At 52.2% G+C, this 12,500-nt stretch overlaps 4 protein-coding genes across 4 annotated transcripts in view; all 4 read right to left on the bottom strand.

The window, feature by feature from the left end:
• LOC311125932 (histone H1-like) overlaps nt 1-12,500 on the bottom strand; it is a gene marked incomplete at both ends in the record, with an annotated part of 17,613 nt that overhangs the window by 5,080 nt on the left and 33 nt on the right. The window contains one exon of the mRNA XM_084199957.1: nt 11,940-12,500. This exon is cut by the window's right edge and continues 33 nt beyond it. Within this exon, the coding sequence (XP_084056083.1) occupies nt 11,940-12,500 (561 nt within the window). The remainder of the gene's footprint in view (nt 1-11,939) is intronic.
• On the bottom strand, nt 225-536 carry LOC311125937 (histone H4; the record flags this gene model as incomplete). Its single annotated transcript, XM_084199961.1, has 1 exon — nt 225-536. The coding sequence occupies one exon, from the start codon at nt 534-536 to the stop codon at nt 225-227; it is 312 nt and encodes a 103-aa protein (XP_084056087.1).
• LOC311125902 (histone H3.2) lies at nt 3,149-3,559 on the bottom strand (the record flags this gene model as incomplete). Its single annotated transcript, XM_084199929.1, has 1 exon — nt 3,149-3,559. The coding sequence occupies one exon, from the start codon at nt 3,557-3,559 to the stop codon at nt 3,149-3,151; it is 411 nt and encodes a 136-aa protein (XP_084056055.1).
• Nucleotides 10,704-11,090, bottom strand: LOC311125900 (histone H2A; the record flags this gene model as incomplete). Its single annotated transcript, XM_084199927.1, has 1 exon — nt 10,704-11,090. The coding sequence occupies one exon, from the start codon at nt 11,088-11,090 to the stop codon at nt 10,704-10,706; it is 387 nt and encodes a 128-aa protein (XP_084056053.1).

Genomic DNA, 12,500 nt, shown 5'->3' with positions numbered 1-12,500 from the left:
TAGGCCTCCCTCTGTGCGCTAAAAGTGGACGGGACATTAGAATCCTCTAATTAATACTCCCTGTCCACTCGAAGTGGCTCATACTTTCTTACTAAATTGCATACTAAACATTTGTTGTTATATATAACACTACATGGAATGGGCCCATTTTAAGCGGATGTGGGTGGCTCTTAAAAGAGCCTTTGGGTTCGAGTCGGGGTGTTGAGGTTCCGAAGAGAGTGGGTTTAACCGCCGAAACCGTACAGGGTGCGTCCCTGACGTTTCAGAGCGTAGACCACGTCCATGGCGGTAACGGTCTTCCTCTTGGCGTGCTCGGTGTAGGTGACTGCGTCACGGATCACGTTCTCCAGGAACACCTTCAGGACACCGCGGGTCTCCTCGTAGATCAGACCGGAAATACGCTTCACGCCGCCGCGGCGAGCCAGACGGCGGATAGCGGGTTTGGTGATTCCCTGGATGTTATCGCGGAGAACTTTGCGGTGACGCTTGGCGCCTCCTTTTCCGAGTCCCTTGCCGCCTTTGCCTCTTCCGGACATGGTGTGTTCGCTAGTTGAGTTCAAGTGAATGAATGATTTCAGCGCCGGTGCGCGGTGCGCTATTATCTGCGTTTGGTCGACCTGATTGAGGCCGGCGGCACAGAAAGCGCGCCTCTGTTATATGTTCGGAGGCGTTGCAAAGGGGAGGGCGCTCGTTCTAGGGGACTAGGGAGGAGCGATTTCAAAGATGACGTGAAAGCAACTAAAGTGCGCGGGAAACATACTCAAATACTGATATAGGCTATGTGGAACACAAGGCCAAACTGTGACAACTGGGAGATCAGCTAGTACACTGTGTCCCTCTCCTCATATTGTTGTTGTTGTTGTTGTTGTTGTTGTTGTTGTTGCACCTGATTCTACTCATTGAGGACTTGGTAATTTAGGTGACAGGTTGTTCAATCAGCTGTGGCTGTCCAGGCCTACAAGAAAAATGGGTCCTGTTGGGGGTAGCCTACTCTACCGCTGGAGTTGGGAAACACTGAAATGGAAGGGGGACACGCAGTGAGCAAAACTCCTAACCACATAAAAACACAGACACTTGAGATCATTAAGAGCTATAAGGAGTCCATCAACTACCTGGTCAGTCAAGTCATATAGGGGGGGATTTCATGGCCACCTGCTGGAGCAGAAGTCATGTTTGCCAACACTGGCCTTAAAATCATTAAATTTAGGAGCTATAAGGAGTCCATCAACTAACTGGTCAGTCAAGTCATATAGGGAGGGATGTCATGGCCACCTGCTGGAGCACAAGTAATGTTTGCCAACACTGGCCTTAAAATCATTAGGAGCTATAAGGAATAAATCAACTCATCATTCAAGTCATATAGGGAGGGATCTTAGCACCACCTGCTGGATCAGAAGTACCCTTCACCGTAGGCACAAGAGAGCCATCATCTCTCAACCGGTGCAATTTCCATAAGTATGTGGTAATAAAACAAACAACGACAGCTCCTCATATAGGCAGTGGTTTCACACATTTTTCTCCAAGATGTTCAAACGTTCATAGATGACCAGCAGGGTCAAATAATAAGCACAGTGGTTGTAGAGGTTGCAACAGGTCAGTCAGTACATCAGGAGTAAATGTCACTTGTTGTTAGTGTTGTAGTTCCTATTTCTACGGTGTTGCCTACCTGCAGCAATCATGATTTACCTGCAGTGTTGATTGCAATTACGTAATTTGTCAACTCATAATAACAGATGTTTTGCAAACCGTTGATGTTTAAATAAATGGATTCCCGGTGTCCGGATACCTTTTCTCTTAAGGGATGTGATTGAGTGAATCCAAAGTAAGTTGGTCTAAATACATAATAGGATGAATCATTCAGGTAAAATAACACAATGTCTATTTGAGTCGAATCAACGTAATATAATCCTTTTTACGTCTCTATCATCTTTACTCAATGTATTGGACCACATCAACTCAACTTACTCAAGCTTATCTACTCATAAAAACAAGCAAAAAGATCTACTCAACAATATGACGTGTGCTTTTGTTGACTGTAATAGCTTGAGTACATTCCACAAAGTCATTTTTTACAGTGTATCTAAAGACACGTTTGTTGTGGTGATGCACTTTTTCTTTGACGTTGAACTTGCATTGAACAGACAAATCCATTTCGTTACAACCCTTTTGTAGTATGACTTAGGAATATTTGTTGATGATCCTAATGTCTATGCGTGAATAGTGATTGGTTGTTGGTGAAATATTGCTGAGAACCCATCATTTCCTGGCCTTTTTTCACTATTGAGCTATTTTGAAACATTTGTTTTGCTATTGGATTCATAATGGTGACCTGGGACAAGTAATTAGTGAAACCAGAGTTCAGCAGTTGCCATTAAAGCGATCGAACCAAGTCATCCTAATAGGCTAGTATTAGCCTAAAGCAGGGTTTCCCAAACTCGGGCCACATTTTGGGAGTTTTTGCCCTAGCACTACACAGCTGATTCAAATAATCAACTCATCATCATCAAGCTGGGAGTATTAGAATCAGTTGTGGAGTGCTAGGGCAAAACGCAAAACGCGCACCCCTTGTGGACCCCAGGACCGCGTTTGGGAAACGCTGGCCTAAAGAGCAAATGCTGAAAGGGACTCACCATGAGGTGCAGTACCCACATTTAACCACAAGATGGCCTCCGTGCTCCATTGTAAAGTTTGGGCCTCTGCATGAGTCTCTCAGCAGCACTGCAACATGGGACTTTCAAAGTAAGTTGGCATGCAATGTTTTTTCTGGACTGCATGCAAGGCTATTATTACACACAACTAATAGTGTCAATTATTCATCTGAACACAATTCTTGTTACTATTCGGCCTATATTATCACTCGTTTCTTTTTCCCCTCCTTTGTAAAGCATTTTACTGTGTTACTATATAGTTCAAAGGAAGTGGATGATGCCAGATGGTTGTGTATATACACACACACAAACATTGAAGCTAGACTTCAGGCAACTAAAAAGGTGCAATACGTAGCTTTTAGACGTGTTAGTGAACAACATACATGGTGGCTAATGTAGAGGTGCGTGTATACATGGAACAATTGTGCCTTTTTGATGGAAATATGGAGGTGGCTCTTAAAAGAGCCTTTGGGGGATATTCGAGTTCAGGTCATCCTCATTTATGCGCGCTCTCCGCGAATACGGCGGGCCAGCTGGATGTCCTTGGGCATGATGGTCACCCGCTTGGCGTGGATGGCGCACAGGTTGGTGTCCTCGAACAGGCCGACCAGGTAAGCCTCGCTAGCCTCCTGTAGGGCCATCACGGCGGAGCTCTGGAAGCGCAGGTCGGTCTTGAAGTCCTGGGCGATTTCTCGCACCAGGCGCTGGAAGGGCAGCTTGCGGATGAGTAGCTCAGTGGACTTCTGGTAACGACGGATCTCTCTCAGAGCCACGGTGCCGGGCCTGTAACGGTGAGGCTTCTTCACACCGCCGGTGGCCGGGGCACTCTTGCGAGCAGCCTTAGTGGCGAGCTGCTTCCTGGGGGCTTTGCCACCGGTGGATTTGCGAGCGGTTTGCTTGGTTCTGGCCATGGCGCTGCTCTGACAGTCGGGAGTATAGCCTCGAAATGCCTATGTGAAGTTTATAAAGCCGGCAGTGGCGCCTGCTGATTGGACACCATCTCCCCACCACCCCGATTGGCCCGTTTCGCAGGCCTCCTCCGTTGGCCATTGGACGGGAGGCCCGGCCTCTCCAAAACTCAAACTCCCGGTGCGCGCGCAATAGGACGCCGCCGGCCCTTTACGCGCAATAATAGTCGCCAAAGTCAAGAGTGACAGCTTATAGGCACGTATCATCTAATGCTAGCCGACTAGTTACCGGAGTGTAACTCCAGTTCTATGAGTGGAGCGGAGCCCCATAGGGGAGCTATGCTCCTAGTGGTTTACCCTCTGCCCTAAGGCAGACGCAGCCTGAAACAAAATTATGCACACACCTACAGCCAATAGGAGTACAGGTGTCCCTATATAAGGAACCCCGTTCCCTCAATCTGCCTCCCGAGATATTATCTTCAGCGAGACTAGAGAGGGTCGGTAGGGCCTTAAGTCCTATGGGGCTCCGCTCCACTCATAGAACTGGAGTTACACTCCGGTAACTAGTCGTTCTATATCGTGGAGCTCCGCCCCATAGGGGAGCTATGCTCCTAGTGGTTTAAGGCGGAGCGAAACGCTCCAAAATGTACTCCCTGCCGAGCCTAACACTTCCCATTAAAAAATGCAAAGGTCAAGCCCAGCAATGGCTGCAACCAATTCCCGCAGTACTGCGACTAAAAACCCATCAAGGCGTCACAATATACCGCGTCATCGGTTATAGACCCGCCCCATCTAGCTCAATGACAATGTCAATGGCTGTTGGGCAGATCAATAGAATAGACGCCGTGCTAATCTGACTAGCAGATAGCCGTGCCTCAATATTCTATGGAACAAAATATACCAGTCATACTAAACTGAACCTCAGATAGATGACCTCACATTCTGTCCACTCAGTACATGTTTCTATATGCTGATACTGTCAGCCAGGAGACATGCCACAGAATATGCTCTTCATCCAAAGCGGACCTGATAGAGATCAGTCTATCATCCTGCTTCTCCCTCCTCTACCTCAAGATTCTCCTTCAGCTGTGCTGAGTGCAATCGAGATTGGAGTTTAAAAGGCTTATTCCTGACATAAGTCTTCCTAACCAGAGCGGACCTGATTGGAACCTGTCCAAGGTCCTGCTCTGTCCTCTCTTTCTAGCTCAAGAACGCCTTTCAGCTCTGCTGAAATTCGATCGAACAAAAGAGTTAGAAAACATGTCCATAATATGTTACTTCTAATAAAAGTGGACTTATGAACTTATTCACAATCCTGCTTTCTTTCTCTGTTCTGCTCAAGATCTCCCTTCAGCCACGCTGAGTACCGACCGAGCCAAAGAGTTAGAAGACATATCCAACAGATAGAAACGGATAAAAGGAGACGGTGTCGACCATGACGCTGCTCTACAAATATCCTCTACCTCTGTTCCTCTGAAAAGAGCAGTAGAAGCTGCTACTCCACGAGTGGAGTGCGCTCTAATACCCTGAGGCGGTTGTTGCCCCGCCGCCTCGTACGCCGTCTCAATGCCTTCACAAAGCCAATGAGACAAACGCTGTTTTGAAAGTGGTCTACCCAATGCAGCCGCACCGTGACACACAAACAGCTGAGGTGATGACCTAACCGCCTCTGTGCGCCTAACGTAACACGCCAAAGCGCGTACTGGGCACAGACAGTGAAGCTTTTCCTCACTCCTCTCCCCGTGAGGAGGGGGATGAAAAGCCCACAATTCCACGATCTGCGATCTATATGCACTGTTAATAACCTTCGGCACAAATGCCGGGTTAGGACGTAACACCGCTCTGCTCAGATCGCCATTAATGGCTAGGCAGTCGGGTCTCGTCGACAGTGCACACAAATCGCTGACTCGTTTAGCAGTAGTCAAGGCGAGCAACAGCGCCGTCTTGATAGACAGCATCTTGAGGGGTATTTGATTCAATGGCTCGAACGGCGACTTACATAGCGCTTCGAGAACCAATGCCAAATCCCACTTGGGCAGCGTAGCTCTAGGCCTTGGCCTAAGCCGTCGCGTTCCCAATAGGAAACGTCTCACTAACGGGTGAGTGAACACACTTTTCCCGTTAAACCCTTCATGACCAGCTGAAATTGCCGCTGCAAACACTCGAATAGTGGAGGGCGATTTCTGCTTATCAAACATAGACTGTAGGAATGAGAGCACACTCTCTACCTGACAGCTCATGGGGTCCACGTCCTGTGTATCACACCATCGTGAGAAAACATTCCATCTGCTGGTATACAACCTGCAAGTGGAACCGGCTCTTGCGCCCTGTATTGTTCTGATCACTGCATCAGACAACCCACGGCGCTTTAACCTGTCCCATTCAGGAACCAAGCCTTCAGTGGTTGGCCGATTATGGGCCATTGCCCTATCGAGCCTCCCGCCTGAATCAACGCGTCTCGTCGATGTGGAATTGGCCAGGGTGGCGCAATCAACATCTGACTCATCTCTGCAAACCACGGAGCCCCCGGGCGATCGGGCGCTATCAGTATCACTGACAGCCCCTCTGACCTCACCCTGGCTAGCAGTGGGAGAATGCAAGACAGCGGAGGGAATGCATACAGGAGAACTCTCGGCCACGGGTAGTGCGCGAATGCGTCTCTTCCCAATGGCGGTTCGTCCTGGTTCCTCAGAGAGAACCATAGGGGACACTGCGCGTTCACACGTGACGCGAACAGGTCCACCTCGGCTCTCCCGAATTGTTCCCAAATCTGTAGAACAATGTCCGGGTGCAGACACCACTCGTCGTCTCGAGGACCCCCTCTTGACATGATGTCTGCCCCTACGTTCAAGTAGCCCGGAATGTGTGCTGCTCTCAACGAGCGAAGGTGCTTGTGAGTCCACAGCCACAATTCCACTGCCGCCCGATGAAGGGCAGGAGACCTGACCCCTCCCTGGCGGTTTATGTGAGCCACTGTGGTTCGGTTGTCTGACCAGACCAGCACATCGCGACCCCGAAGGGTAGACGCGAAGTGGGTCAAGACCAGTCTCACCGTTTCCAACTCTAGGAGGTTGATGTGACGACCTGATTGAGGCCATGCACCTCCTATCGCTTGAGACTGACATGTCCCTCCCCATCCAGTCAGAGAGGCATCTGTAAACACTGGAATGTAGGATGACACCTTGCCCATCGGGACTCCGTGCGTGAGAACGCACGGGTTCCGCCAATAGTCCAAGTCTGCTCTTAGCGAGAGAGGAACCACCACCAACCGATGACGTTGACGCACTGGGTCTAGTCTTAGTTGGGCGAACCATCGCTGTGCTTTGCGCATGTGCAGAAGCCCTAGCGGGACCACAGAGTGGGCTGCCGACATGAGACCCAAAAGTGACATGATCGATAGCGCCGTTACTGTGTGATTCGGACGACACTTCCTCAGGGCTAGCAACAATGCTGCCCTTCGAGGGTCCGAAATTCGCGCCCTCATCATAACAGTGTCTAACTGTAGTCCCAAGTAGACAATCTGATGACTGGGCCAAGGTGCGCTCTTTTTCCAATTCACAGCAAACCCCAGACGCGTGAGATGCATCACTGTCTGTGTCGTGTGTGTGAACGCCAGCTCTGCTGACGGGGCGAGAATCAACAGGTCGTCTAGGTAGGCTAATAGCCTTATCCCTTGACGACGCAGCGGTTCCAATGCCGCCTCCACACATTTGGAAAACGTCCGAGGTGCCAGGGCGTACCCAAACGGCATCCTCGTGAACTCGTACGCCACCCCTTGAAAGGCGAACCGCAGAAACTTTCTGTGACGCGATTGTATCGGCACATGAAAGTACGCGTCCTTTAGGTCTATGCTTGTACAAAAATCTCCCTTCTGAACACATTCCAGTAGGCGTTTTGTCGTCAGCATTCGGAAGGGCCGTTTGGTTATGCTCTCGTTGAGAATGCGTAAATCCAAAATCGGCCTCACTCCCCCCGTCTTTTTTGGCACTAGGAAATAGGGCGAGTAAAGCCCCTTGTTCCTTTGCTCCCGGGGAACTACTGTGACCGCCTCCTTCGCCAAAAGTTCCGTAATCTCTGATTTCAGAGCGGCTACTTTGTCTGGCGTTTTCATCACCGTTTCCACCACTCCCCTGAACGGGGGTGGGGTTCGGCGGAATTGGAGGGCATAACCCTTCTCTAACGTCTGTTCTAGCCAGCGTGAGAGGGTACAGCTTTGACGCCACTGCCAGCAATGCATGGAAAGCGGGTGCGCACGAAGCTGTGGTGCATCCAGTAGGAAGGACCTGTATTCCTCTATGGCCCCTGCCGCCGCTATTCCCCAACACTGGGTTGGTGGAATAGCCCAAGGTGGGCCCCCCTTGAAAGGGAGAGGACACATCAGCTCGTTCTGGGTGAGTCGGGGGCTTTGATACGTTGGTTACGCCCGTAACTCCAGTAATCTTGCCCTCCGTGAACGCAGCACGGGTCTGAACTGCGCTGTCTGAGGTACTGGCCTGAGACAGAGCGCTCTGCCCGGAAAGCGATTGCGTCATCATGTCATTGTCTGACTGAGACTGCCGCTTAACATGAGACCTATCCTTTACAGAATTCAATAGAACCTGAAAGGTGTGATCTCTGACTGACACCACACGGTGGCGCCACAATGCTTCTTTACTGGTCTTAGGCGGCTGCTCAGCGACACACTCAATGTGTGGCGAGCTGCGCTCATAGCCATGGGCATTGATACGTTCAGAACAATTTGGAGGCGTCCATACCTTGGAGGTATTCCCGCTCTCCGTGAACGTCGCACAGGTCTGATCTGCGTTGACTGAGGCATTGGCCTGCAGCAAGGCGTCATTCCCAGCTAACGGCAGCGCCTTCATGTCACATTGGGACAGAGGCATTTGCCTGCTATGTGAGACCTTTACTGCAGAGCTCCTAGGAGTCTGCAGTAAGAGATCTTTATTAGGTGAGCTAAGGCTGTGCCTTGCTACCTTTACCCTTTTCCTCTCTTGAGCGCGCTCAGCTACACACTCTAAGTGGGTTGAACTACACTCAAGATGGTGAGGGAGAGACATAGAACGTGAAGTGTTCTTAACCTTATGGAATAAAAGTCCTTCTTTGACAGTGTCAATGAGAATCATCTCTTTATTCACATATTTATAAAAACAGCCCTCCACGCCCTGAACAGTGGGGTGGGGGGGAACAGTAGGCCTCTCTGCGTCACGCGCCGGGCCGTCTTCTGCTCTCTCCCCCTCGCCTCGTCAGAGGTGCCGCCTTTTCTGGGACACCTTCTGGTGCTTCCAGGCTGGCCTCTGGACGACCTCCTTCTCCGGCGGGACCGACGTTGTCACCGTTGCTGCTGGAGGGGCCGAGCCCGCTCTCCCGCTGCTCTGGGTGTGCGTCTGTCGCCTGGCCCTTCGCCTCCCAGCTGACTTGTTGGGGGCGTTGGAGGTGGACGGGTTGGTTGGGGCTCTGCTGGCCTTCATTGCCAGTGGCAAATGTTTCGCCAGGTGCCTCCTCTCCTCGTCCAGTTTGGCGATGCGTTCGGTAGCGTCCTTCACAGCGAGGCCAAATAGCCCTTCGCTGGAGACGGGGGCGTTGAGCAAGGATGCCCTGTCGGTCTCCTTCATGGCCGTCATGGACAGCCAGAGGTGCCGCTCAGTAACCACCGAGGTGGCCATGGTCCTGCCCGCGCATATCGCCACCGCTTGCGTCAGGTGGAGTATGGCTCCAGAAATCCTGGAGGCCTCCTCCACTTCCTCACCGGTCAACTCTGACCTGCCCGTTGTGAGACGGGACAGGGAGGCCGCGAGGAGGGCGATGTTGTTCGCCGCTGCAACGCTCTGGGCTCCCAGCGTGAAGGATTTCTCAGCCAATTGGGCTGTGAACCTGTCCCTCTGTGCTGGCAGGGTGGCCTTCTTGGAGGCTGCCCAGGGACTCGAACCCGGCACTAGGTACGCCGTCATGGCGCCTTCGAGCCTAGGGATTCCCTTAGCTGCCCACTCGTATCCAGCCACTCTGGTGAATGGGGTGTACACTCTGGCCGGCGAACGCGCCGCCAGAGGTGCCCCCCACGAGCCCTCGACATATTTGCCCAGAGAGGGCAAGGCTGGAGCCATTGGCTCAGCCGCCCTTCTCGGCACGGAGTAGGGGCCGCCCTCCATCAAATCCACCTCCATTGGAGGGGGAGCTGGGGGCAGCGCAATCTCCAGTCGGGTGGCCGCCCTCTCAATGAGTCCGGGAAAGTCCGAACGCAGAGAGGCGGCCGCGAAGGACAGAGCCTCTGACCTGGCAGAGCTCATGTCATCTCCGCACAGGGAACCCTCAGACCTCACGCTTTCCGTAGGAAAGGGGGTCTTAAAGGCTGGCGCCAGAGCTCCAGATTGCCCCATTGGGACATCCGGCTCGGCGCTCTCCCCGTCATCCTCTGACTCAGCACTGCCCGCTGATGCCTCTGATCCAGAGGCGAGCACGGACATTGCGTCGTCGAGAGGGACCTCCTCTCTAAAAAACGTCCATCGCTGCTTTCTCTCCTTCATAGGAAGGAGAGCGCAGGAGGCGCAATTAGGAGGGTTGCCGAGACCTTCCTTGGCATGCAGCGGTCCCAAGCACACGAAACATAGGTCGTGGGGGTCCGAAGTAGCCATGGCGGTACAGCGGCATAGGGCCCTGAAAAGGGCCTTTGGGGGTGGATAACTTGGCGTGCTCATTTAGAAGACGTTGACGGCTGGCAGTCAACGACGAAATTCTTCTTGAGTCTTCTAGGCTTCTTCACTCTAGTCCAGTCGCTGAAGATAATGGGAGGCAGATTGAGGGAACGGGGTTCCTTATATAGGGACACCTGTACTCCTATTGGCTGTAGGTGTGTGCATAATTTTGTTTCAGGCTGCGTCTGCCTTAGGGCAGAGGGTAAACCACTAGGAGCATAGCTCCCCTATGGGGCGGAGCTCCACGATATAGAACTGCTATGGCAAATGAGGCCAAGTAGGTGTTGTTGTTCATGCAAGGCCTCATGTGGGCACAGAATGTCGAAATAGTTGTGTATACACCCACTCAATGTATTGCGGTCATAGAAAGGTACTTTGCGCTTTTGGAGAGCTAGGTGGTTGGCTCTTAAAAGAGCCTTTGGGGGTTGAGTAGTCAAGTTGAAGTCGCAGTAGCGAATTTACTTGGCTTTGACTGCCTTCTCGGTCTTCTTGGGGAGTAGGACTGCCTGGATGTTGGGCAGCACACCACCCTGAGCGATGGTCACACCGCCGAGCAGTTTGTTCAGCTCCTCGTCGTTACGGACGGCCAGTTGCAGGTGACGGGGGATGATACGAGTCTTCTTGTTGTCACGGGCAGCGTTGCCGGCCAACTCCAGGATCTCAGCAGTCAGGTACTCGAGTACGGCGGCCAGGTAGACTGGTGCGCCAGCGCCCACACGCTCGGCGTAGTTGCCTTTGCGCAGCAGCCTGTGCACACGGCCCACGGGGAACTGGAGGCCAGCACGGGATGAACGGGTCTTTGCCTTCGCCCTGGCCTTGCCTCCGGTTTTGCCTCTTCCGCTCATATTGGTAGCTTGAGAAAGTCACAGAAAGTCTGAATGAGCCGCTCGCCACTTCGAGAGCCGTACATATACCTCGCCACAAGAGGCAACGATTGGCCACCGGGCCGGTGTGGCCTTATCCAATTGGAGCGAGGGACAGACAGATGGACAGACAGACAGCCCTAAGCCGGTTCCCACCCACAGGCAGCGAGTGAGAGGCTACTTTGTTTCCCTCCGACTTTGTTACTTTGTGTCATTTCGCGTGAGCGCCAAAATGTCCGAAATGACATCCACACATTATTTCTCTCCAAATGGGAAACAAACAGCTGGTGAGGGTGCACTCTTGAGTTTGAAATCGAAGCCACTATAGTATTGTTATTGTTATTACATGGCACTTGTAACACATCACAGCAGCCTGCCTCTGAACGGGAATAGCCCAGTGGCTCATATATAAAAATGGCTGTTGAGGGTGCACTCGTGAGTTTCAATTCGAAGCCACTATAGTATTGTTATTGTTATTACATGGCACTTGTAACACATCACAGCAGCCTGCCTCTGAACGGGAATAGCCCAGTGGCTCATATATAAAAATGGCTGGTGAGGGTGCACTCGTGAGGTCGAATTTCTGAGCCATTTTGGCCCTCTATTATATGCCTCTCCCTTCGCACACACCCAGAGTGGGACAATGTTGTGTGCGTAAAAGTAGCCTAGTGTGCGTAATTTCTTTTCCACGACAGGTAGTACATGGAAATCAATGCGCTTTCTATGGAAAGAGGTGGGTGGCTCTTAAAAGAGCCTTTTGTGGTACAACATGTATCGAGTAGAACACTGTTTGTAATAGGTTTACTTCTTCTTGGGGGCTGCCTTCTTGGCCTTGGCTGCCTTGGGCTTGGCGGCTTTGGGCTTGGCTGCCTTTGTAGCCTTCTTGGGGCTCTTGGCTGCCTTCTTGGCCGCTGCGGCGGGCTTCTTCACCTTCTTGGGGCTCTTGGCGGCCTTTTTGGGTGTAGCGGGCTTCTTGGCCTTCTTGGGGGACTTCTTTGCGGCGACGGCCTTCTTGGCTGCTACCTTCTTGGGCTTCTTCGCCGCGGCGGGCTTCTTGGCGGCCACCTTCTTTACTTTGGGGACTGCGGCTTTCTTGGCGGGCTTCTTCGCCTCGACGGCTTTCTTGTTGAGCTTGAAGGAGCCGGATGCACCGGTGCCCTTGGTCTGGACCAGGGTACCCTTGGTGACGAGGCTCTTGACTGCGATCTTGACGCGGGAGTTGTTCTTCTCCACGTCGTAGCCGCCTGCCGCCAGCGTCTTCTTGAGTGCGGCCAGGGACACGCCGCTCCTCTCCTTGGAAGCGGTCACAGCCTTGACGATGAGCTCGCCTACGCTGGGTCCCGCTTTCTTGGCCTTGGCTGCTGCCTTCTTCTTGGGTGCCTTTGCCGGCGC

Source organism: Coregonus lavaretus, assembly GCF_964263955.1.
Source record: "Coregonus lavaretus genome assembly, contig: HAP1_SCAFFOLD_1336, whole genome shotgun sequence".
NCBI lineage: Eukaryota > Metazoa > Chordata > Actinopteri > Salmoniformes > Salmonidae > Coregonus > Coregonus lavaretus.
This window is presented reverse-complemented; position numbering and strand designations above follow the sequence as displayed.